This window comes from Poromitra crassiceps (assembly GCF_964638095.1).
Source record: "Poromitra crassiceps genome assembly, chromosome: 18".
Lineage (NCBI taxonomy): Eukaryota > Metazoa > Chordata > Actinopteri > Beryciformes > Melamphaidae > Poromitra > Poromitra crassiceps.
This window is the reverse complement of record NC_139636.1, coordinates 27,772,796-27,800,208: the sequence shown is the minus strand read 5'-3', so window position 1 is coordinate 27,800,208 and position 27,413 is coordinate 27,772,796. Positions and strand designations below refer to the sequence as shown.

General features: G+C 46.8%; 1 protein-coding gene across 2 annotated transcripts in view; it reads left to right on the top strand.

Annotated features, from left to right (window-relative positions):
* The window catches only part of mef2aa (myocyte enhancer factor 2aa), an 89,251-nt gene that overhangs the window by 37,931 nt on the left and 23,907 nt on the right, over positions 1-27,413 (top strand). For both annotated transcript variants that reach the window (XM_083654653.1, XM_083654654.1), the window contains exon 4: positions 2,709-2,912. In XM_083654653.1, coding sequence (XP_083510779.1) covers positions 2,709-2,912 — 204 coding nt within the window. The remainder of the gene's footprint in view (positions 1-2,708; positions 2,913-27,413) is intronic.

The window sequence follows — 27,413 nt, the reverse complement described above, 5'->3', positions numbered from 1 at the left end:
CCTACAAATATGTAGCTGTAACAAAACCAATGGAAGAAGAATGTCTGCTTTCTTAACCCATTGATACCTGATGCAGCATTTGCGTGTATATCCCTCATTTGTGTGCGTATCCCTTTAAGACCGCGAACCGCGTTAACGCGGTTCGCGGTCTTAAAGGGATACACACACAAATGCTGCATCAGGCATCAATGGGTTAATCTCCCTACTTGGGCCTGGTGTTTTTTGGCATGAGAAGGGAGTGTAGCATGCTGCATAGAGAGGCGGTGTAACATAATGACATGTGTATGGAGGCTGAAGCGACCACAGACACAGAGCTGCAGAGATACATAAAGTCACTTTGCAGAGAGGGGCTGGGTTACCACTGGAGTGATGTATGACCCCAAGTCCCATCTGAGGGCTCGTGTTACAAGGCTTATGCTGCACTACGGAGATAGCTTTCCCTATATGGAGTCAGGGGGCTAGAGTAATGTATGGACCCCTGTGTCGTCGCCCAAACCTCTGACTCAGCTGGGCGACTCGTGCCTCTCGCCATGACCTCCTCCGCTCTCTGATAACTCGACATTTCACACCTGCACTATGCTATTGCAATAAGCCCCTAAAGGGGAACTGCTGTGTGGTTATCTGTCACCTTGGTCTGGGTTGTATTAAAATGTTCTAACATTTGTGTAATGACAATTTTTATTATATTACCGTATATTCTTATCTTATATCATATATTCTTCAGGTTTAGCCTAGTTGTGTGTACACTATGCAGACAAGATTATGGCCCCTATCGTTGTATCAGCCTATAAACTGCGCTGAGCGCCCAGCGCAGCGCAGATCAGTGGGCGTGGCCCAGCCCACTCAATATCTTGGTGTCGGCGCTACACGCAGCCTTAAGCATTACAACCACGCCTTTTAAGCGTAAAATTATGCACAGTCTGCTCATTGGGGAAGTGCAGTAAACGAGTCACAAGCTTGCCTTTTAAGCTCCAATTCCACGGAGCAATCTAGTAAAACCAGACAAGCCAAGCGCTCTGCTCCCCCCGCTCCCTTCATCCCGTCTGTCTGTCTCCATATATAGGCTATTTCCATATTATTATGCTTCTCAAACCAATCTAACTGCAGTTTAAATACTGCAAGCATGTAAATACGCTACACTATAGCAAGATCAAAGTGAAAAGAATGTTCTAAACGCATCGGCTAGAAAAAAATAGCGTATCCCTATGATGAGATTAGATTGGTGAAAGTTTGTCCAGAATGATATCGTTTTCTCTCCCCTGCTGCAGGTAGGATGATGCACATAAATATAGCCTACATTATGTAAAGTCATTGCAGAAATGTGTTTTTATTGTAAAACTAAATGTGAAGTAGGGCCAATTTATTGGAGCAGACATCACAGTATAGCACATGACAGTAGAACCGCGTTACGCTGTCACTTATCTAAATCACGTTAAATCTACGAGGGACGAGGGATATATATAGGCCCAGGATGACATATACTGTATGTTTCACATAGGGTTGTGTTTTGATTTCGTGATTTTATTTTGTCCAATATTGAAATGTCCTACAATTGCATGTTGTGGTAACATTACACATTATTTCGATCTATTTCTATCTACCTTTCTATCTATTTAGGCTAATTTTGATGCTATTTATTATCTAAATGTATTAGCCCAATGCATGCTGGGAGATTTCACATGTGTGGCTGTGGCAGTGAACATTTGTTTGGCCAGAATGATCTTGTTTTCTCTCGCCTTCACTGCACAGGTAGGATGATGCAACAGCCTCTGAATGTCACGGGCTCAAAACTGTCATGTTAGAAAAAACTGAAAAAAACTGAAAAAACTGTTATACTATGTACGGTATAACAACTTTTTTCTATCGGACTTGTGCCTGTCTGAGCAAGGGAGTGAGAGAGAGAGAGAGAGAGGGGGACAAACTTAGATCAGCAGAGCAGAATCTGTGCCTGGAATATCCGCGGCGCACTGAATAAGCCTGGTTTTCAAAAGCGCAAAGCGCTAAATTAACGCCAGGAGGGAAGATATCATTAGGCCGGTATTTAAGGCTGAAACGCCCTTTCTGGCCTATTCTGCCACTGCGCCACGCCTATTTCACGTAAAGCGCATTTCGGGGCGTAAAGCCATGTTGCTATTATCCCGAGGCAGGCGCAAGGCACGTTTTTTTGCGTTTAAGGCCAGTTTTTGTGCCTAAGGCCTGTGGGAGAATAGGGCCCTATTTGTTTATTAGATTAGTTACCGTATATAACTTGTTCTATATTGTTTATGATGTTATGTGTTACTGTATGTCCTGTTTTTATAAGACCAGGGACCATGTTGGAAATAAGTGTTTACACACTTTTACATGTTTATCCCTTGGATTTTGTTGTCTTTTATATCCATAATAAAATCAATCAATCAAACAATCAATCAACTTGTCAACTAACATTTTGCACAATACTAATACATTATACAGTACAATACATTTTCCCGCAGCATTATTTACCAATATAACTGTACAATATACATGGAGTTTAAAAAACAACAACTTCAAAAAAACATTATTGCTTTCTCCTACAAGTATGAATTCTCAATCTATTTAGGTTCTACACTTGCATAAATTGTATGCCGATATAGTTATTTCAATGTTGTCAATTTAAATGTGATTTTTCTATTTGTGGAACAGTTTCCCTCTGTAACGGGCGGTTTTGTTTTCCCTGTGTTCCTCAGGTTACCTTCACAAAGAGGAAGTTTGGCCTGATGAAAAAGGCCTACGAGCTGAGCGTACTATGTGACTGTGAGATAGCCCTCATCATTTTCAACAGCTCAAACAAACTGTTCCAGTACGCCAGCACAGACATGGACAAAGTGTTACTGAAATACACAGAGTACAACGAGCCCCACGAGAGCAGAACCAACTCTGACATTGTAGAGGTGAGTGAGTGCTGCTTTCTCCCTTTATCAGGGAGAGAAACCCTCTTCATTCTTTCACAGTACATCACCATGCTCTTTTTAATAAGGCACACCATTATACAAATCCTACATCCCTATTTAGGCTCAATTAATCAGCAGAATACAGTATGTTTTATTCTTTTGGTATTCGCTTCAGACCAGCAGTGAGAATAGTATGCCCATGGAATGACAACCAAGAGGCGTAATCATTTGTTATTTGCTGTATGAAAGTGAGGAACAAGTAACAGTTTCCTTCTCGTCACCATTCAGATAGGGCACAGAAGGTCTGCATTCCCTGATAAGTCCAGCTCCTCTTGGGCCCGTCAACTGACGTGGAAAAGCTATCTCTGCACACAGTAACTGACATGGAAAAGCTATCTCTGCACACAGTAACTGACATGGAAAAGCTATCTCTGCACACAGTAGCTGCTGACCACCATGCCAACCCTGTTTCCCCTAGATACTCTACCTGCATGGCTCTAGTCTCACCACAGACAATTAGCCTGACTATTACTATCTATTTTTATATATATATATATATATATATATACCGGTATATATATATATATATATATGCATATAATGTATATATATATACACACACATATATATACATAAATAATACATTATCATGACAGACAATTAGCCTAGCTATTACTATCATCGTGTTCATGTGTTATGAAGATTACATAAGCACTTGGTCTTCCTGGCAGCTACTGTCTCGCTGCATTGCTCAGCACTAGCGGAAGACTAAAGCCACTTGTTATGCTAGCCTGCAAAACTGTCAGCCAAAAGCGTCAATGAAAAGTAAATGGGGGATGATTGGCGATACATCCAGATCCAAATGTCTTTCAGTGACGCACTTGTGTGTGTTTCTTTTACTTATTCAGGGTCGGCTTTCAGAAGCTAGTTACTTCATCATTCTGACCAAATGAAAAGCAAACACATTTTAGGCCTTGACAAGAAAATCACGATACCACTAATAAAAGTTGCCTATTAATTTTTATAGCCAATATTGAAAGGATACGTAAGACAAGCTCTTATTTGGACCGAGGTGTTTTTTATTAGACAATGCAGACTGTTCCCAGATTTCTACACCGCTGCGTCAGAATCCTCCAATGTTTTTACTAGCACCTGTCCACGGAAACATACCTTTGTTATTATTGTTGCCCAATAAAGACACCATAAGTGTTTAAGATGGGCTGAGATTGAAACATTTCAAGAATCGTAGCTCAGGAGAAGTCTTTCATTTGGACGCATGAGTAGAATTACATGCAACATAAAAGAGTCAGCTGTGCCCGTTATCTTTTATTCATGCTGCTGCTGCTGCTGGTGAATTACCTGCTTGGCAGAGCTGCAAAAAGAGCGCTCTGGCATCCAGTAGAGCCAGGCAGTCAACCCCTCCATCAGGGGGGCTCACCTGCATCAAAAATACATGCATACACATTCCCTACTTATGTAACAGCGACCACAAATTTCACCCATATTTTTGTATTCATTTCACCAGCCAGCGTCAGCATAGGTGTGGCTGCAATGCATCATGCATGTGCTGTGGGTGTCTGCGTGACAAATAAAGAGGGGTTTGTCCGTCTGGTTCTGTTCGGTTCAAATGTGTTTTTCTGTCGTGACTTGGGGAAGCCCGCTTATATTTGAACTAAACGAAGAAGAATGGCAAATTATGACAAAAGCGCACAACCGCTTCCCATCGACAGAATCGTTTTGGACTATTTATCGGTTGGGTCATCTCCTTTAGCCTATAGGACATCTACCTGTGGTCTGTGATTTTGGCAAGTGCACGGGACATAATGTCTGCACACACTGGAGCACCAGTGGTCCGTTGCCAAACAAATCGGAGGACAAACTGCTAGTGATCTGTTCATTTCCCACTTAGACCCTCTGGCTACTCTCAAGGAGGCTGCCCCGCTGCACTGAAGGCCAGAACAATGTAGCGTTGTTCCTGCTCACTCGGGCCAGCATCTGTGCAGATATGCGCTAAATCCCCCCGGGGCCTGCTGGCTCTGTGGTCAGGGGTTCAGAAGTGAAGAAGCAGAGCAGAAGTAAACACCTCAGTACCACTTCCACAACATGGCTATTCACTTGGCCGGCTAGCGGCACGAGGAGAGCAAAACGTTACAGGAAGCAGAGGAAGCGCTTTGGCAAAAATCCGGATAAAGTGTTGTCATGTTCGAGATTATGGCCATTTCTCTGATTAAGAAATTAATAGTCTAGTGTTGTTTATTTGTATAGCCATTGATCACAGTCGAGTCTCAATGGGCTTTACATAGCATACCAAAACATGTACATACTACTGTACATATATATCTGAATTTGAATAGTCAAGATGTTGTCCATGCATTTTCCATGCAAGAATTCACAACAAATGAGCATTTGTTTGTGTGTACTAGTATGTTTTGCAGTTCTTTCAGTGCTTTGCTGACTGCCTCTACGGTATCAGGGAGTGCTTGGTTTCATCTGTGTAGGACGGTTGACATTGCTCTCCTCTACAGATCCTCCTACACTGCATACATGAGGAGGCCATGCATGTGTAATGATGGGAAGAAGATGCTACCCGTAGTGAAATGAGCCTCACATGAGGACACTTACACTGGGACACTTATCTAAATGTGTTAATTGCATTACACCAATATTTGCCACGCAAACCATCATGTGCTCATTTGCCCGGTTTGGGAGGCCAGTAAATCCTTTTCCGATCGTCATTGGGGCAGCAGCATCCACTGCATAGAGGCTGTCATTCCGTGTGAGAAAGCAAATCAAAAGGTCACATTCCTACTCAGTAGTACCATCTGTAGATAAAGGCTGGGCTGTGCGGTGTGAGGAGAGGAACATGTAGATAAAGGGGGTGGGCTGTGCAGTGTGAGGGAACAGTCTCCATGTTTTCCACAGATGGATGTCTGCCTGGGCCACAGTTTGATAACCCAGTGGAGGGCTATGGACTTTGTCTCAAACTTGGCTCACAGTCCAAAGCAGAGCAGTAGGCTCCCATTTCTCTTCTAGAGGTGTGAGATCTGTCAGGTGATCTGCCGCACGAAATCTCTGGCAATTACTGTATATTCACAGGTGGCCATGATCACATATCTTTCTAATGTAAAAAAAAAAAAAAAAACACTGACTAAATATGACTAGTATGATAGAATTTATTCATCAAATTAATTCATTAATTGATGTATTTATTGATTGATTGATTGATTGATTGATTGATTGATTGATTGATTCACTCACTCATTCATCTTTATTGAGAAGTACTGTACCTCTCTATAATACTCATCATTTTTACTGGGAAATAAATGTGGTATTTATTTAATGTGCTAGTGTTGTTTTGTATTGAACAGAACAGAGTGTTGTCGTGTAAGCATTTTACACTGTTGTTTCTATTGTGTTTCTGATTGAATTCTATTTTGTGCCACAAATGAAAATGCTGCTGTTAGTCATTAGATTAATCTAATAATGTCGACTCTTCCTCCCCACTCCACTAGTGGAGGTAATGAGATTTTGCTCAAGCTTCTCTATAACCTCTCCTTGTTATCCTGGACACACAAAGATCACTGTCTCCGCAGAAGATACCTTGAAATCAGATAGTGACTTCACAGGCATCATTTGGCGTCTATCTGTCCTCTCTTTGAGCAATTCAATGTGATTAAGGTAATAGTAAGGCCAAGATTAATTAGGTTTGCATGCACAAGGATTTGAGATGAAGTCAACACTTTAAAAATAATCTCATAAAATAGGGGTGGTGAATATGATGCTTTAACCTATTTGGGAAATGCAGTTTGTGCCAAATGCCATTGCCTCGCCATTGTACTGTAGTGTGTAGCTGATGCAAAGAGCTGACTTTCCACCGCTCTTTTGCACATCTTTTATACCCTGGCCATCGGTGACAGTAAACAACCCAAGAGCATTCACAGGGAAATGTCGCTAATCTTCATACTCTAGAGGGTTGACCATTGTTAATGTGATTTGAGAAATACAAATAATTCTCCTCTGTATTTTAAGATTGATGATAAACAGTCGCTCTGTCACCAGTTAGGCGTAGCCCCCTCCACTAAGAGGAAATCTACATTAGAATGTCTTCTAATTTCCATTTGGGTTTTATTTCATTATCATTATGATCTATTGTTATAGATGGGACTGTATTACCCTAGTCATTCAATAAGATATGTCAAATTTGACCGTGACAGAATGTCAGACCCTGTATACTCTCACTGATTATCATCATGTAGCTGAAATTTGCCAACACAATTATCACACTAGTGATCACATTGATCATCTCCCTTATTCTTTATGTTGCAAACGATGAAGTTTTGAGTGATAGAACTGACGCAGTAAATGGAGTTGGTGTGTCTCAAACGTATTTGCGATGATTCGCAAAGAAAATGAAATCATCAATTTTTGTAGCAGTTATGGAATGTATTCCGTACAGAGAGGTGTGGCCTGTGTGAGTGGGAACCAGGAATTGGAGACAGGGGATGTTTATGTTGTCAATCAAAGACTGAGCGGTGATTAAGACTCATTTCTATCTTAATGAATGCAAATTGGCACATCTGCTATGGTGGGCTAGCTGTCCAGACTCTTCAATTAGCATGATTGATCAATTATCCTCCTCCTGGTGGCTCTCTGGAAATGGAGGCTGAAGAGATAGGCTGGCGAGCAGCAGGGTGGCGAGCAGCGGTTGGGGGTGAAGAACCGTCGAAAAACCTTCACTCAACCCATCAAAATACAGTGTCTTTATTTGATTGGACTAAACAATAATGCCATTTCGTTTAACTAAAAGCGGGCTTTCACGTGAATGTGCATTCCCATAGACTGTGACAATTATAATTGAAATGATTGCTATTCTTTGAATACTTTTTGGAAACAAACACCACTTTAAGTCCCTGCAGGCTGGTTAGAGATCAGAAGGTGACCGTGACTTAGAGATGAATATAATAGAGAAATAGCTGCAAGTTGAAAGGTTCTTATTGTGTATTCAGGGAGAATAGTGAACTCAAACTGTAATTTTGGCAATGTTGGAAAAATATTTTCTTCATCGATTTTGTTGCTGTATTTCATCGGTTTTGTTTGTGTTGCTATTCCCATTGTAATGCACAAATTTTACACGAACAAAAAAACACCATTTGCATTGTAAATCTATCTGATTCTATTTCAGCAGAAGTTCTGATCAAATATTCCTGTGAGAAATGAGCTTGAGCCATGCAAATAGATTAGGACTCTTTCATATGAATTCTATAGAGGATATTGAGCATGTAGCTTGTTTGTGTTGGTTTATAATAGTAAGCACATTTGTTGAATATCCAAGCACACTGGTGAGATGGTCCTGTGTGTGACATCATTTCTAATTGTGAAATATAAAAATAATAGGGACGAGGCTCTCTGGCTGGTACACTGCTCCCACGTCCTCTTATGCAACTCGCACAGATTATTAGCTATCAAGACAATAGAGTATTTGCATATTATTTACTGTAGAACTCTGAAACACATTGGTCAGATAGTATGAGACAATTCTCTGGGTTAAACACAGGTCATCTGCAATATCTTCTGTGCAATAATTATATATCTAATACAACAGAAATCAATATTCTAGCACATGGATGTTAGTATGAAGTAATGAAAAGTCACTGGTGTAAGTGTTGCATAATTAGATACATGTAGGCTGATAAATCGTACCTTATTGCTGGTGGCACTATACTTAAAATATGTAACTAAAAGAGGTCACTGTCACATCTTGTGTTTAATGTGAACAAAATGATAAAACAAAAGAAAACATTCAAGGACCTAATAAAAAACCCTACAATCACTTTGTGACTTCAGCAGATCAGAGGCATAAAAATTTACTTTTTTGCATCACATGCTATTGTTCGTGCACAATGTCTAAAACGTGTGCCTGAGTTACAAAAATGTGTCCCCGAGTTATAAAGAAAGCATGTAAATAGATACAAAACATGCACACATTAACAGTTAACAATGGTAAAGCTCATTAGCTCTCATTATACTTGTCAATTGTTTCTTATTAACAACAACTCACAACTGTCAATGAGCAATGCCTTGATAACGAATCCCCCCCCCCCCCTTTTTTTTTTTACCTACGATTTTTTTTTATCATTCAATTAAATTATTAAATTGGGGGCACATTATAATGTAGGGTTAGGGTTTGCACAAATAATGAAATTGTGCTGGCAAAATAACAGAAGTGAAGGTACAATTTAACCAAACTGTAACGTGTGCTCTCGGAATAGCTTTTCCCCCCTGCAGCTATTCCTGTATAACAAGTGTTATACAGGATATCTATACCTATCCTCCTACTATAGACAAGTCTGTAAAACACAATATCACTTGCCATTTTCAGTACAGTACCAATTTTCTTAGTCCCTTTCCCCCCACTATGCTGTAACTCCCACCCATATTGGCATTGGGCGGCCCTTAGCTAGCTCACAGCAGCAAGGATGAGACATGCCTTTTAAGCTAAATCAAAATGTCATTGCTATTGACATAGACTTATTGGGTTGATGTTGATTTTCCAGGACATTCCAATATATATGAAATATTCTGCCAGCCCATTTTTAATATTACAGAAGAAAAACAAATATGTATGTACTTTTGGGCCCCTGTGATTTATTGGGGCTATATTAATTTGTTTTTTTGTTTTTTTATATATATATATTATACAGTAGATCACTTTTTTCTTTTACCTCAAGCATGAGTGACTTTTTTGGATTAAGCACTGTGCAGTTTATGGCATGATGTTGTTTTATGTAATTGAGCTAAATGTTGCTAAAATTAATGGATATATTTGTAGCGAGGAGGAGATTCCCTGTGGCATTGGTTTATATTGAGGAAGAAGCTTTTCTGCTTTTGACATCTTACTGTATGTTACTACATAAATACAAAGCAGGTCAGTGTTTGAGTATCTCTGGAGAGGCTGGTGAGCAGCCATTAACCCATTGATAACTGATGCAGCATTTGTGTGTGTATCCCTTTAAGACCGCGAACCGCGTTAACGCGGTTCGCGGTCTTAAAGGGATACGCACACAAATGAGGGATATACACACAAATGCTGCATCAGGTATCAATGGGTTAATTGATGCCTTTGTAAAGTCCTGTCAGTACCTCTTCATGTGATACTTGCATACTGTAATAAGTGTTGTGTGAAGATGTGCACTAAAATTGTTTTGTGTTCTTCAGAGCAGGTGCTTCACTTTTACTTTTGCAGCGCAATTCAGGACAGGTCAAGTCCAAAGAGAACTTATGTTGCCAGTCTGTAGTCAAAACAAACACGCTGTATTTTCTACAGCAGCAGAGTCTATTTTGAGAATAGTGCAGTAGGTCGGACAAGATAGCTAAAAATAAACGAGGATTACAAATGTGTATGGTGAAAACAGAGAGAGGGAGATCTTTGTCAGCCACACAACAACACCCCGTCCTTTGTTAAATAGCCTATAGTTACAGAATGTTGTTTCAACTGTTATAACTGTTTAGCCAATGTGCTTCTTATGCGCAGAGAATGGCCAAAAAAACAATACAATTAGTTTAGTTATTTTGAGAATACAATCAACAATGCATTTTACCTGAGACATTCAATCCTTGTGTAAATATGTGTGATATACTCCCAGAGGCATACTGCTTGTTGTACAGTACAGTACAGTACAGTACAGTACAGTACAGTACTACAGTAATGATACACTGACACATTTATTTTGACCTCTTTTATTTATGCAGTTAGGAATGTGTTAGTGCAAATTCTCTTCTTCGTTGTTGAAGAAAAGGATACACAAAAGCATTGCTCTCCTCTCAGCACATTTATATCTTAACATTCATATCTGTTCTAAATGATCAAGCTATTGCAATTTGCAAGTAGTGCGGTGAGAGTTGTGTGAAAAGTATTCACTTAGCACAGTGAGTGAAGCAGCACTAATGGTATTGTTGCTAGCAACATGCTGGGTTTCAAAGTGCCCCTCTTTATAGGACAAGGACTCCTTTTCCTCTGGGCTTTTAGTGAAAAAGGGTCACCAGTTCTCTGTTGGAGTTTTGTGTGTGTGTGTGTGTCTGTGTGTGTGTGTGTGTGTGTGTGTGTGTGTGTGTGTGTGTGTGTGTGTGTGTGTGTGTGTGTGTGCGTGCGTGCGTGCGTGCGTGCGTGCGTGCGTGCGTGCGTGCGTGTGTGTAGGTGTGTGTGTGTGTGTGTGTCTGTGTCTGTGTAATGAAAGTAACTGTGGTGGTAATATTCATGTATTTCACAGAATATCCTGTTATTTCTATCCACTGTTATGAAACGCATACACAGTTTGATACTTGGTAATTGAGGAAATACATTTGATTTTCAAACAGGAAATTAATTTTGATTGTTGACATTAAAGTGTCCATTACCAGCAGTCACTTGCAATGAACTCCATACAACTGAACGTCAGTAGGTGTCGGTAGCCCTATTATGTGAAAGTATACAATAGTTTTCCTGTGAACGTTTTGAGTGGCTGGACTCCATTATAAAGTAGTGGCTTTCGGTGTGTTCTGCCTCCATTGTTTTGTTATGTCTCTGCACTCGTGTGTGTGATGCTTGTTACTAGGTTACTGCAAAGAGATCTTTGTTTTTGGCACATGTCGAGCTTCATTGACGTCAGAGCTTATTTTCCATCCTCTCAACTATGATTCGTATTTCTCAATTCAAATCTGGCTTCTCTCAGAGAGCATGAGAATGAGAAGAGACAACAACAAAAGGCCAGCAGAATATGCGTGCGTGGGCTGTGGGAGGGGCTTAGGGAAGGGGGTGGGGTCTCAGGGTTTAGGATAGGATAGGGTGAGATGAGGTACAGTAGGATGCAACTTCACCATTGTGTGAAATGTGATTACGATAATTTAAAGAAATTAAAGTTGTCCTCCGAAGACACTAATGAGCCATACGCTAATATCAAATGCTTGAGCACTGCACCCACAGTCTTGAACTAAAAACACTAGTTTATTCACTAAGGAAACAAGATAAGATGCACAAGTTCACGTTTGGACTCGATAACTAATTCCAGTTCACTAATTCCAACTAGTTCCATCTTTAACACATTGACTGCCAGACGTTTTTTTTTGCTGTAGGTAGCTTCTGCCAAGCCGTTTTTTGAGGATTATGGCTCATTTTATAAGAGCCGAGGATTCGTTTCAGCTTGGAGTTTGTGAACATACAATATCTCAAAAGTACTAATAGAATGTGTACTTTCTCTGTCTAAAAGAGTTAGTTTGTAGAGTTAGTAGTTATGTAAGCATTAGCAGTTGAATACAGCATGGTTTTAGCGTGAAAAAGAATATTCAGAGATAAACGGCTTTTTGTGAAATTGGATGGAACTGTCACTTTAACCATTCATTTTTGGCTCTCTCTCTCTCTCTCTCCCTCCCCCTCTCGCTCTCTCTCTCTCTCTCCCTCCCTCTCGCTCTCCCTCCCTCTCTCTCTCTCTCTCTCTCTCTCTCTCTCTCTCTCCCTCCCTCTCGAGTTGCTTCAACTCCGCCCTCCGTGGGCGGACAAGCTTGTCACCAGTCAGTGCTTTGCTGCTCTCCTGTGCCTGTGCACGGCCGCTGTTTGAGGAAGTCGGGAAGGACTCGCTCGTTTGGAGTTTTGGTTGAGAGAAGTTTTTGCGATTCTGGTCATATTTATGCTGCGTGTTTCAAAGTGTGTTCCTCCAACTGTAATCTATCACCCGATCATAGTAGATCGGCTGAATCTATTATGTAAATTTGCAATCCCGCATCGCCAGCAATCAGCGCGAAAAGGAGAATGGCTGGGCTGAGAATGGCTTGACAAGTTAAAAAAATGCTTTTCTTCCTCTAGCCAGGAGAGCACTGTTGCCACTTAGTGGGTCGGTGGAATGGGTTGTAAACGTTCGGTGGCTCCAATAATTATATAAGAGATGTAAAAGGCTTAGATGCACAACCCACCGTCAAAAAAAAAAAATCGATGCCAAAAACGTGTAAACACGTTGTTGGCAGGGAACAGCTGGATTCTGAAAACGTGTTCATACGTTGTTGGCAGTGAATGAGTTAAAAACACTTTTTTTTCATTTCCTGTCTCATGTGCTGATCGGATTCCCTGCTCACTCTGATCCAGTGGTTAGATGGTCATTCTATTCTTCTTGGTAAAAAGAATACACCACCAATACAGATATTTCGTAGATACACTGCATTTGAACTGGTTGGTGTGGGTGCAGTTCTCTCCCTCTCGCTGAACCTAGTGTGAAGTCAAGTCAAGTCAAGTCAAGTTTATTTATATAGCCCTAATTCACAAGCATGTCTCAGAGGGCTTCACATAAAGTATGTCTAGCTGATTCTAGCTAACGTTAGGGTTGTGCTACAACCCAGGTTTTACGAGTGAGAACGAGAGCTCTCACTAGTGCCTACTTCGCTGCGTACGCAGCATTATGGAAGACTGTCATTTTTGCTCCAAAAATTACTTTTACATTAAAACCTGACCACGCCCCTTTAGGTGACGTGGTGCCCCCCTGGGCTGACTGGGCCTCCCACCTCGCCCCCGTGACTACGTCACGGCCAGTCACCCCAGGGGCCGCCACTCATTTCTTCCAGCCAGCTGAGATCCGACGCACCCAGAGACGCATCGACGCAGCAAGGCTGGGTAGTGAGAGCTCTCGTTCTCACTCGTAAAACCTGGGTTGTAGCACAACCCTAACGTTTTACTTCGTTTCGAACTCAAGCTCTCACTAGTGCCTCCATTCAACCGACCTTGCTGCCGGGAGCACCCCACAGGGCGACCCGAAAGGCACCGGTGAACCACGGCCATATGGCAACGTTTATGCCTAACCGTCTGACATATTAGAGTGGCAACGATACTACTTTCTTGCCACCGACAGCACCGCGTGCGCAAACTGCGAACCGGACACGTCGAGACTGTAGTACCTGACGAAAGTGTGATGAGAGGACCATGAGGCCGCGGCACACATGTCCTTCACCGACACACCACGCAACAACGCAGAGGATGTCGCAACACCTCGCGTAGAATGCGCCTTGATACCCTCCGGGGGAACCTTGCCCACGGCAGAGTATGCCAACGCGATCGCCTCCACTATCCAGTGTGATAAGCGATCCTTGGAAAGGGGTCCGCCCTGGGCCCTTTGCCCAAAGCAAACCAACAGCTGATCTGTAATGCGTAAAGCGCGCGTCCTAGCCACATAGGCCGAGAGCGCCCTTACGGGGCACAGCATGTGCAAACGTCTCTCCTCACCCGAACTGAACGGCGGGGGACAGAATGCCGATAAGTCTATTACCATAGACCTATAGCTGGCATTAATATTCTTGGGCTGGTACGCCGGGTTAGGTCGCAACGTAACCCTGCGCCCATCGTCCCCAAAAACCATACAGGCCTGCTGTACCGAGAGGGCAATCAGGTCACTGACTCTCTTCCCTGACGATAAGGCCAGCAGCAGCGCAGTCTTTAAGGACAGAACCTTTAAATCGGCGGAGTCCAAGGGCTCAAACGGATGACCCGTTAACCCGTCCAGCACCGTAACCAGGTCCCATTTGGGAAAAACGCACCGCACCGGCGGGCGCAGTTTACGCGCCCCCTTCATGAAGCGCGAGACCAAAGGGCACACCCCCACGGGGGTCCCTTCAATCCCCATGTGGCAAGCCGAAATCGCGGCTACGTACACCTTAAGCGACTGCGGGGACTGCCCCGCGTCAAGCAAGCTTTGAAGGAAACAGAGAACTGGACGCACGCTGCAGTTCACTGGATCCACACCCTTACTTGTGCACCATCGCGAAAAAACCCGCCACTTGTACGCATACTGGGTGCGGGTCGAAGCGGCCCTAGCACTCTGAATAGTGCGCACCACATTGTCAGGCAAGCCCTGTGCTAGCAACTGGTCCCGTTCAGGAGCCAGACTGCTAGTTTCCACCTGCCTGGGGAGGGGTGGAACACCTCCCCCTCCGCCTGGGACAGGAGATCGGCCCGCACCGGCAATGCCCACGGCGGGCCCTGCGCCAGGGAGACCAGGTCCGCAAACCATGTCTGCCTGGGCCAGAACGGGGCCACTAGAACGAGCCGGAGACGCTGTTCCCTCACCCTGTCCAACACCTGACGGATCAGGGGGATCGGTGGAAACGCATAGAGCCCCTCCCGTGGCCACGCGTTCGCCAACGCGTCGTGTCCCAACGGGGGGCTGTCCTCCTGGATTGAGAACCACAATGGGCAGTGCGTCGCGCGCCGCGATGCGAAGAGATCGACGCGGGCACGACCGAACCTGGCCCAAATCTGTTCCACCACCTGAGGGTGGAGGCACCACTCCGTGTGACGGGGGTAGCCTCGAGACAGCAGGTCGGCGCCGTAATTCAGCCGTCCCGGCAGAAAGACCGCCGACACTGACAGGAGACGGGGGTACGCCCACAGGTGAATCTCCGCCGCTAACCGGTTCAAAGCCTTCGACCGCACACCGCCCTGTTTGTTCAGGTGGGCGATCGCCGCCATATTGTCCGAGCGAATCAGCACATGGCGTCCATGTATGACTCGCTGGAAATGAAGCAGAGCGAGGCGGATCGCCTCCAGCTCCAATACGTTTATGTGGCGATGCTCCTGGGCTTCCCACCGGCCGTTCGCCGACAGAAACCCGCACACCGCACCCCAACCCCAGAGGGAGGCGTCGGTGCGAATCACTAGCCTGAGCGGGACCGGGCCCAATCGAGTGCCCCTCGATAGGTAACGGGGGTCTGCCCACATGGCCAAAGCCAGGCGGGCCTGACCTGTCATAGGCACCCTGCGATGACGGTCCCTGGCTGGATCCAAGCGCAACGCAAGGAACCAGATCTGGAACGGACGCATGTGTAGCCTCCCCAGGGGGAGCACATGCAGCGCCGAGGCCATCAGGCCCAACATAACTGTGCACTGAAGCACTGACACCGAGGAGCATCGACTTAATGTCCTCGCTGTCCGCACCGTGCGCGCCTGTCGCTCCCGCGAAAGGCGGGCTCGCATAGCCCGGGAGTTCAACTCGAGCCCCAGGAAGATCGCCGTCTGTTCTGGGGCGAGGCAGCTCTTTTTCCAATTCACCATAAACCCTAAGGTTTGCAGGTGATCGGTCACCACCTTGGTATGTTTCATGGCCTCGATCCTCGAGCCGGCCACAATAAGAGCGTCGTCGAGGTAAAGGAAGATGCGAACCCCTCTCGCGCGGAGGGGAGCCAAGGCCGTCTCCACGAAAGCCGTGAAGGTTCGCGGGCTCAATGACATGCCGAAAGGCAAGACACAGAACTCGTAAGCCTTCCCTAGGAAGGAGAACCTCAGGTATTTCCTGTGTCTCTTGACCACGTGGACATGGAAGAACGCATCTTTCAGGTCCACGGAAGTAAAGAAATCCCCCTGTCTCAACGCGTTGAAGAGGTGGGGAAAAGAGAGCATTCGGAACGGGAGCTTCCTCAGCGTCTTGTTGAGGCGCCGGAGGTCCAGAATTGGACGCATGGAGCCGTCCTTTTTGGGCACGACGAAGTACCTGTGGTAGAAACCCGAGCGCACCTCTGCCTTGGGGACCGAGCGGATCGCCCCCTTGGCGAGGAGCGACATGACCTCCTTGTGGAGTATGTTTATAAACTCCCCCTCCACGACCGTATCGTGGGTCCCGTCGAACCTGGGTGGGGCCCTGGCAAACTGCATGGCGTAACCCTTCCGAAGGGTGCGCCGCAGCCACGGGGACGGGGAACACAGACGCTCCCAGGCCTCGAGCCTGTCGGGCAACGATGGTCTGTTTAGTATATTGTTGGGCACCGGGGGACCCGGTGCTTTGGTTGGGGAAGAAAAAGGGGGGGGCGGGACCAACGAGGCTAAGCCCCCCTGCCGGTTTCTTACGCGGGCTCCGCCTACTGACGTGCCCTGTGAGCGTGTTGAACCGGCGAAACCCCCCAGCCGTGCGGCTTTCGCCGGCTGGGGGGCGTAAGGAGGCAGGCCTCTCTTTTGACCGCGGGATGCGGGCTCGTCCGCTCGCGCGGTCCCCAGGAGAGCTCCCGACCAACGATGGGCCCATGGCACCATCGATGGTGGGCTTGTCCCGGGGGCCTCCTGACGGCGGATAAGCGATCCAAGGAGAGCTCCCGACCGGGCTCGGGCGCTGGGCACCGAGGACGGTGGGCTTGTCCCTAAAGCTACAAGCCGAAGGCTGGCCCTGAAGCCAAGCCCTGGCGAGCTGGGTTGGGTTTCCCCCTGCTGAGTCCCAGACCGAAGTTGAGCGCTGAGCTCCAACGACGGTGGGCTCATAGCCCCCCCCCTTCCCCAGGGAGGTGACTAAGTACGGGACTGGTTACCCGCTTCCCGCGCACCTCCTCGTTTTGGGGGGCGGGGGCCGCGTACCCTGGTCTGCCGTGGGACCCATGATGGGCCCACTGCGGCTGGGTGGGGCGCATCCACTGGGGGCGCTCTAGCCGGTGAGACTTGTAGCCGCTGACGCGGGGCGGTCCGCGGCGGCGGAGGCCCCGGAGGACGACTCTGCGCGCGCGCTTGGACCTGGAACCGGCGGTCCTCCCCCTTCGCCCGCTTGGGCAAGAAGGAGCGGACCGCCGCCGAGTCCCTCTTAGTCGTCTCCAACCGCTGGGCCAAGTCTTCCACGGAGGAGCCGAACAGGCCCCCCGGGGAGATCTTAGCCCCCAGCAGCCTCCTCTTATCCTGCTCAGGGAGCTGGGTAAGATTTAGCCACAGGTGGCGGTGGGTGAGAACAGAGAAGGCCATGACCTTCCCACTGTTCTGCGCCAGGCAGTCCACCATACGCATGGCGTAATCCGTGGCCATCCTGAGCTCTGTAAACAGCTCAGGGGCAGGGTCACCTTGCATGTCCCGCAGGAGCACCGCCTGGTAGCCCTGCAGAATGGCCAGGTTGTTGGTCATGGCGGCGGACTGCCCCGCCGCCAAGTACGCCTTTTCGGCCAACTTGGCTGTAAGTTGGCACGCTTTAGAGGGCAAAGCAGGCCTCGCTGAGTTAGGGGCCAGGTGTCTGGCCACCATGTCCTCGATAGGAGGCATCGCGGTTAACGCGAGTTTATCCGCCCCCTCTAAGGCCGACCACGGAGCCATGCCCGCGCAGAGCGGCTTGGCCTCCTGAGGCCTTTCCCATCCTGACTGCACCGCGCGAACCACGTCTATACAGACCGGCAGCCGGGGCTTCGGGCGAGGTGCCTGTGGTGCCTGGAGCGGCTGGTAGTAGCAACCCCGCAGCACTGATTCGGGGGGCGGAGGTGTTTCGGCCCGAGCGATGCCAAGCTTGGCTGCAGCCCTAGACATTACCCCCAGAAACTGCTTCTGATAGGGCTCGTTGAGGCTAGCCTCCGAACGGGTCCCTAACAGAGAGGTGGTCGCGGTCGCGCGGTCCCAATCCTCCCCGCCAGACAACTCCTCTTGGGGGGCGTTCTGGTGGGGAATGATGGGGTCATAGGGGAAAAACCCCCCCTGTTCTATCACAGGGTCGATGGGCTCGTCCCCCCAGTTCAAACTCTGCCGTTCGGGTAGGACCGGGGAGCCCTGCTCTTCAGGCAACTCCTCTTCCTCCGAGCGGTCAGACCCACCGCACGCGCCTCCCTCGGGAGGTGCGTGGCTAAGCCGCGGGCCCACCTGGACAAAGCGCATAGCTCTCTCCCGTAAAACGGCCAGGGTAAAGCCCTCGCATGCCCGGCAGAAGTCTGGCTTCAACAGGGCGTCACTAGCATGGTTGTGCCCGAGGCAAAACACACACTGGCTGTGGCGGTCCTGGATCGCCAAAGTAGCCTCACAGCTAACACAGCTCTTGGTTGTCTCCCTCTGTCTCATGTCAGCCGCCCGGTTCAAGTGCGAGAGAGCGGAGCTAACCCGCTAACAAGATCCGCCGACTGTACAAGAATTAGCGGGAGTTAACGTGTAAGCTGACTGTTTACAGTCGCTTGCAACGGTAAAGATGCTGGAGTGCTAAGCTAGCTGCTAGCTGCACGAGACGACTAGCTAGCTATCTATTTAACGTTACTCCAGCCGGAGAAACGTGCGCGCGCTAAGCTAGTAGCTGGCGCCTACAGTACCTAGCAACAGTAGTACAAGCACGGATGCAAGCTGGCTAACTGTGACAACTGTGCTAAATAGCCTGTTGTTCTAGTTGCTTGACGGTACAAGCTATTCTGCACGTGTGCAACCTAGCTAAAAGTTATGAGTGCAGACCAGAGTCTTGCGCTCGAGCCAAACAAACGTTAACCCAGCCGGGGAAACGTCAATACATACACTGTACGGCGACAGTGATACAGCACTGCGCAGCGGCAGTATTATAAAACAACAGTTAGCAAGAAGATACTCTTAGCTTGGATGACTTGATCCGATGCCGCTGGTGAAGAGAACAGGAACGGGTCCCCGAATCCTGATTTATCTCATCCACGCGAACCTCTCGAAGGCGGGCAAATTAACCGGAGCGAGTCTATTTGTCCAAACTCTGAAGAGCGCTGACTTCGAGCTAACCGTGGAGCTTAAGAAAACGACGTCCTCCTGCTGGCTGGAAGAAGCGAAGAGTGGCGGCCCCTGGGGTGACTGGCCGTGACGTAGTCACGGGGGCGAGGTGGGAGGCCCAGTCAGCCCAGGGGGGCACCACGTCACCTAAAGGGGCGTGGTCAGGTTTTAATGTAAAAGTAATTTTTGGAGCAAAAATGACAGTCTTCCATAATGCTGCGTACGCAGCGAAGTAGGCACTAGTGAGAGCTTGAGTTCGAAACGAAGTAAAACACACAGTAACAAGAATATACAGAATAAAGATAACATTTGAACAATTGATAATATAGAAAATATAGAAATGAAGAGAGAGCAGATCTCAACCTTTCCACTAATAAAACGGAACCTGATCAAACCTAACCTGGCTGCAGTCAGCAGAGGAGCATAAGCTATGCTATCCCACACATGCAACCTGGGAATATTATGGTACGCTCCATCCCGTCCTACAGGTTGTCTTCTTATAGCGTCACCAAAAGCCATGTTTTCATTCTGTGTTCAACATGGCTGATCACATGACTCTCAAGACATGGTTAAAGGAATAGTTCACCCCAAATGATTTGGGTCATAACAGTTGAGGCACTTGGAGTTTGTACGTCAATGTAACATACAGTACATTGCACTGGATGACTCGGCTTGTGGTCATTATCTTTGCCCGTTTTGGAACTTTTTTTTTAAGAGGGGGGCTAACAGTTGAATCTTTAATCCGCCTTGTCAAAATGAACAGATGACAGATGATAAAGGGTGAGAGACAGCTGTACAGTGCATTGTATCAATATTTCACAGTGATCAAGATAGTCTTAAGATGAGCATACACCTTAAATAAGATTTCTTGTCACTGCTATTATAATTGTATTTTTTGTTTTTGTTTTTTGTTGTCTTGTTGGATTGAGTTTGCATTAGCAGGTCAGTTCTCTTTTCTAAAGTTGGCCCAGCTTGTTTAAAAAATGACAGGAAAGAGTCAGTAATATCGTGAGCGTTAATATGATTGTGAGAAAGGAAAAGAGATTTAGTAGCTTGTATTCTGTGTCATGTTTGGGTTCCCCTAGAGAAGAGTCTCTGTGGGGGAGTCCCCCTTTTTGGAACTCTGATGAAGTCTCTCTAAAGACTTCATTCACCCCAGTTTTGGTGAGTGTTTCAGCTGGTGAGTGTTTCAGCTGGTGAACTTTTCAGCTGGTGAGTGTTTCAGCTGGTGAGTGTTTCAGCTGGTGAATTTTCAGCTGGTGAACTTTTCAGCTGGTGGGTGTTTCAGCTGGTGAGTGTTTCAGCTGGTGAACTTTTCACCTGGTGAGTGTTTCAGCTGGTGAACTTTTCAGCTGGTGAGTGTTTCAGCTGGTGAACTTTTCAGCTGGTGAGTGTTTCAGCTGGTGAATTTTCAGCTGGTGAACTTTTCAGCTGGTGGGTGTTTCAGCTGGTGAGTGTTTCAGCTGGTGAACTTTTCACCTGGTGAGTGTTTCAGCTGGTGAACTTTTCAGCTGGTGAGTGTTTCAGCTGGTGAACTTTTCAGCTGGTGAGTGTTTCAGCTGGCATGATGAGGGTGAGTCATAGACTATATAAAAATATGGACGTAGCTACTGTGGCATCAGCCATTGGTTTTGAAGCCTCCAGTTTGGCATTTTGGCTGCTGCCATCATGGTCCTCATGCAGCTCACGCGAGACCAGGGCTTTTCCCACACAGCCGCCAGCTTCGCCTGCTAATTGGTCCGTGATCAGGGAGCTGTGCGATCACTGGACAGGCGACCTGTCAATCACACCCAAAACATAGTCTGCTTTATCTTCTCATTTTCTCTAGACCAGTGAGTTATATTAAAAAAAATCATCCCCTGTAGGCTACAGTTGTCATGAATGGTGAAATTAGCTATAGAGACCTAAGAGACCAAAAACGTTTGACCTGGTTCTCCAGCCGGATCTTGGTTGTCTCTTTGGGGTTGGTCTCGCTTGCCAGACTCTCTCCCTGCAAAGGGGCGGGGGAGAGTCTGGCCGGTAATAGCTCCACTGTGGACTAGCGGGGAAAAAGGCTCTGTTTAATACCTTTACAGCCATACACCGAAAGTATGGCTGGCTTCATTGCACAATCCACAATCAATCATTTTCAGCGTGTAGCAACGAGCTAGCGGCTAGCGCTGCTGTTGTTATTGTTTCAAAGCAGTTGGCACAGGCATTTGAGATCGGCAGATTCGACGCGGAGAACGGAAAGGAAATCCATATGTGGTCACAGCCGGTCAGTCAGAGCGGGTCCGAGCCAATGGCAGAGCTTGCAGGGAGCGGAATGGGATTTCCATCTGGCACCGACTGAAATGGTCGGCACCAATGGGAGAGTTAAGACCACCAGGCTGCTTCACGCAGTCAGACTACTTTGGGGTTGACTGTCGGGTCTGTGTCCTGGTCACTAGTCCAGCGTGAAAGGGTGACTTACTAGAGGCAGAGAGAGGGCTTTTTTCTTCACTGTAGAAGCTTCTCTTACTTTGTGACATTACGATGTCTGACACATCACTTTTCTCTCATCATTAGCATTGACAGATTGGAGGTTTTGCTCTCTCAACTATTTCAGAACTGTTTTCTTTTTATATTAACTTTGATATCGGCTAAAACATTATTATGTACTATGCTGCCCCATTTTGTTTGGGGGGGGGGGGGGGCGGGATGGGGGGGGGGGTTGGCAGATCATGTCGAGCAGGTCATTTTTAAAGTAATGTGGGCACCCCTGATGTATAACATCATATAACATTATCCCCCCCCCCCCCCGTGGTAAGTCTTGGGTGGTTCCAACATCAGCCTATGGCTAATAAACAAAATCTCATTGCAGAATATGAATGGGGTAAATACTCTTCCGGAACCGAGGTGTCACGTGACTGTTGAGCTCCCTCGCTTCTCAAGTCCCCATCTAGACACCTGTCATCCAGAACGTTACCACATAAAATGGGTCAGACACTGAGCTGGCCTCATTTGGTTTGATCTAGTTAAATGACAGGAGAACAGTCGGATGCTTAAGCTGGGCTCTGTGCTGAAACGCAGAGCTGATATGAATGGACCAAAGCCTTGGAACAGAGGAACAATGATAGTAGTCAAGTTAAAGTTCAGGTGAACCACACACCATGAGTCCACCACCCCCTGCGTTCTTTAATGACCTTGTGTGGGGCGAAAAGACTGAAATGAGACCGTGCAGCATTCGTGCGGCGGTGGTTTCTCCGCGTTAGCTCCTCGTGCAACAACCAGCTTGCTCCTGTGTGCCTCCCCGCTTCCCCCTCCTCCTCCTCCCGGTGTGAGTGCTGTGTGGCCCGGCCCCTCCTGCCCAGGGGCGAGGACAGAGCAGAGCCTGCTGGGAGGAGGGGGTTGAGGGGGTTAGCTTGGCACCGTGCCGCCTTCCCCTGGCTGCCTGGCCTGACTGGGGGCAAAGAGGGAGGTTGCTGTGTCTCAGATTGATGAGGACAGGTCTGTGGTCTGGGGTATAGAGTGTTGCAGAACAGCCGTCCTGCTGGCACATCCTGCCCTCTCTCTGCCGCACGCGCCCCCCAGCCCTCCTCCGTACTCCGCCTTATCGGAACTCCTAATTGTCCTTATGAATATTTTAGAGGTGAGCAGGAATGGGAGTTGAGGGTTGGGGGGTACGGTTTCAAGGGCCCTGACAGCTAATGATCCATCCAATGACCAGAGAGAGACAGAGACAGAGAGGAAGAAAGGGCAAGAAAGCCAGTTTATTCCCAATCATCTTTGTTTAAAGGATTATGTTTTTGGTCTACATTGTAATTTCTTTCAATCCGTAATTTTTTCTGTGCGGAGTGGGAACAGAGCCTGTGTTCCCATTCTTTTCAATCTGTAGATAATGATGACGTTATCCTCAATTTTCGACTTTGGAGATATGCAGTGGGCTGATGGAGGCTGTTCTCGTTGACGGTGGCGGCTAATAGCTTTGTCACATCAGTCACTCAGCAGCACAGTCTCACAGCAGCTGGCTCTGTGAGGGAAGGAAGGCACCGACTCACTCCGCTGCAATCGCCTCCTACTCGATAATATGGATAGGCTATATTTAAGTGACAAGCTAGTTGGTCAGCCACAGGTAATCATGTGATTTACTGTATACTGGTCAGCCACAGGTAATCATGTGATGTACTGTATACTGGGTATATACTGTATATATATAATATATTATATATATTATATATTATATATTATATATTATATATTATATATACTGGGCTGGAATAAGATGACAGCTTCTTTCTAATATGCATCTCTCTCCTTTAGAGATTTGGACTCACGTTGGATTACTGGGTCACTATAATACTAGCCTGAAAATTTGAGTGCTCAGTTCATTGTGTTCTGCCCATTGTCACCGTCAGGAGGGATTGCATCTCACTATATTGTATATTGTTTTTCAAACAGCTGCGCCGAGGCGACAGTATATGAAAATAAAATGCAGACAGTTGAGCTGAGAGCCCGCCCCCCCCTGCCACTGCGCTTCCTGTCCGCGGAGTAACGAGACAATAGAGCGAGCCAAAGGAAGGACATGATGAAGCCAGCCTCACTCACATCCTGCTATCAGTCCACGCATTCATGTGTAATGGTCACGAGATTAAACACGATATGTCTGGGGGATTACAGAGGGTTTCCTTATCTAATGGCCCCTCACTCCCCCACTCGGTATATGAGGGGAGACAGAGAGAGAGAGGCAGCCGCAGCCCCTGCTGCAGTACATCAACCTATAGTGCTGGAACCCAAAGAACAACCAACACAGGCCTCTAGTCCCCTCCAGTGAAACCCACGGCACCAGGGGGGAGAGAGGGAACATGGTGGTGAAAGACCTTTCTCTTTAAGATGTTATATAAGAGCAGAAATATTCCATAGCAGATAAAAGCCTTGCTATCAGCCGCCTCCCCGTGCTGATTTCCTAGTGCGTTCACACTCAAAGAGGCCCTTTGATAAGCACATTAGATGGAACAGCCTGGACACAATGCTGATGTCATGAGGATTAGCACGCTACCTTGCTCAGTGTGGCAGCGGGCACAAGGGCTAACTCACGGCCCTGCGGGGCGACAGAGGCCCCCGGTTGAAACGAGGTGAGGCCAATAGGCCTCTGCACAAACAGTTAAAATATCGCCCCTAATTATATTACTAAAGGCTTACCAAACAGAGCAGTCGTTAACAACAGTGACGATAATATGTAGATAATATGTAGCAATTATCTGTATCCTGTCCCAGGGACTACAGATGCAAATGAGCTCTTTCTGGTGCAATATATTTATTGTGTACTGTCCCTGCTCAAATAAACAATAAAGATAGAGAATTTTGCACATTTTGTGTGATTTGTTGTTATGTTGCCATTTCGCTCGTAACAGTCTTGCCGTTGAAGGGCTCATCATGGGAGCTGCGCCGTGCTTAGTCATAGGTCAGGTGGCACTCTACCAGTTAGTGATCACTAAGTATAGCTTTTTGCTGTGATTCAGGCACAATGGAAGACACTATGGAAACAGCCTCTCTCCATGCCTTTCCCTTCAGCCATCTCTCCCCCACAATGTTTGAAGTTGAGCTCTTCCAGCTAACCACTATCTGTCTCCTTTCACCCTGCCTTGTATGCACACGCAGCGGCGTACAGTACATGAATAAGTTAAAGGCAAAAAGCTCTCTCGACACGAGAGGGAGGACATCACAGTGCAACGCTGTTCCAAGACACACACACACAGCAGAGTCGACTGCTCGAGTCCATTTCCCTGAAAGTACTTCTCGAGGAGGAGCAGGTGATGTAGGTGGCTTACGCAATGGCTTCGGCTCTATTTTTAATTCATGGAATATAAAGTCTTTGCTTAAATTTTTCAATGGAAAAAATGTAGTGTACATCATGCAAAGTTGTCAAGTGTAACGATGAACTTACCGCGGCTATGACGTCAAATAATGAACTTTCCAAAATATGTTTTTGACGATTCATGTCCTGCTTGGATTATTAGATTTTTTTTTAAATTATAACGTAGCAGGTATTTGGCATCGTGCTAAATAAGAAGTAGCACCGATACTAAATCAGATGCTTTTGCCAGATTGCCTTGCATTGTGCGGTATCCTGTACAGGAACATATAGTGCAAAAACTGGAGAGGCAATTAATGTGCTGAATGCTCCCCATAGTCGCAGCGAGGTGAACAGTCGGGACACAGGTGGAGATGACAGATTGCTGTTTTATTCAGCACGAGGAAGCTTCAAGACCTCCTGCAATCGGAAATGCTTTTAGGATAAGTTGAGGTATCGCGCAAGCAGGCAGACACACATTCAGGGACATGCACGCGCACACACACACACACACGCACACACACACACACACACACACACACACACACACACACACACACACACACACACACCACACACACACACACACACACACAATAGTGCCCTGCTGGTTTGACGTCAGGCATAGGCAGAGTCTCATTTTTATATGTAGCCAAATTTCTATCAATACAGGTTTGGACTGCTGTGAGAAAATAGCAGCTGGCCTTGTTCCCACTCATCTTTGTGAGCCTCTCAGGGCCTTCTGAATAGATGACACAAGTTCCCTTGTCTGTACTCTCTGCGGCCCCCCGATATAAACAGAGCCCTTAGAAGTTCCCTCGTCTGTACTCTCTGTGGCCCCCCGATACAACACAGAGCCTCTTATCTGTCATCATCATCAATGCTACTGAAAATCCCAACCTCCTCCACTGTATTCACATCCATCCAACTTCACTTTCCAAAGTGCAAAACGCCACAGCTTGATCCAGGCTTTGAAAAGCATTTGGAAACTCCTTCTTTGTCAAACCGTTCATAACGCCAAAAGAAGTGATCTCCTCGGGGGGGGGGGCGTCAAGTCTCTCGTACCTTTCCCCTCTTTCTAGGTCAGAACACAGTGGTTGGAGCAGTCGACGGCGTTGATATGAAAGAGCAAAGTTGGACCCGGGTCGGGTGGCCTTCAGGGCTCCATGTGGTCCCTTCTACGGCCATGTCTTTGCGCGGCTGCCTCTGATTGGCCAGTGTGGGGAGCCAGGTCTTGACAGGTGTTTGGGAGAGGGACACCTGTTTGGCCATGTGCTGATTTACTGATCCATTTACTGGGAGCAGTGGGCAGCGTCTGTGGGACACAGCAAAACTTGCCAAGTCATTTAAGAAAGAATTACAGCCATGCTTTACCCAGACCTTCAGTCTCCTATGCGCATAATAAGAGCGCCACAGAGAGCGAGTCACTCACCATTAACTCCTTCATAATAAGAGCACCACAGAGAGTGAGTCAGTCACCATTAACTCCTTCATAATAAGAGCACCGCAGAGAGTGAGTCACTCACCATTAACTCCTTCATAATAAGAGCACCACAGAGAGTGAGTCAGTCACCATTAACTCCTTCATAATAAGAGCACAGCAGAGAGTGAGTCACTCACCATTAACTCCTTCATAATAAGAGCACAGCAGAGAGTGAGTCACTCACCATTAACTCCTTCATAATAAGAGCACCACAGAGAGTGAGTCAGTCACCATTAACTCCTTCATAATAAGAGCACAGCAGAGAGTGAGTCAGTCACCATTAACTCCTTCATAATAAGAGCACCGCAGAGAGCGAGTCACTCACCATTAACTCCTTCATAATAAGAGCACCGCAGAGAGTGAGTCACTCACCATTAACTCCTTCATAATAAGAGCACCACAGAGAGTGAGTCACTCACCATTAACTCCTTCATAATAAGAGCACCGCAGAGAGTGAGTCACTCACCATTAACTCCTTCATAATAAGAGCACCGCAGAGAGTGAGTCAGTCACCATTAACTCCTTCATAATAAGAGCACAGCAGAGAGTGAGTCAGTCACCATTAACTCCTTCATAATAAGAGCACTACAGAGAGTGAGTCACTCACCATTAACTCCTTCATAATAAGAGCACAGCAGAGAGTGAGTCAGTCACCATTAACTCCTTCATAATAAGAGCACCGCAGAGAGCGAGTCAGTCACCATTAACTCGTTCGCTGACAGCAGCACAGCTCAATAGTTTGTACGTCCAGTC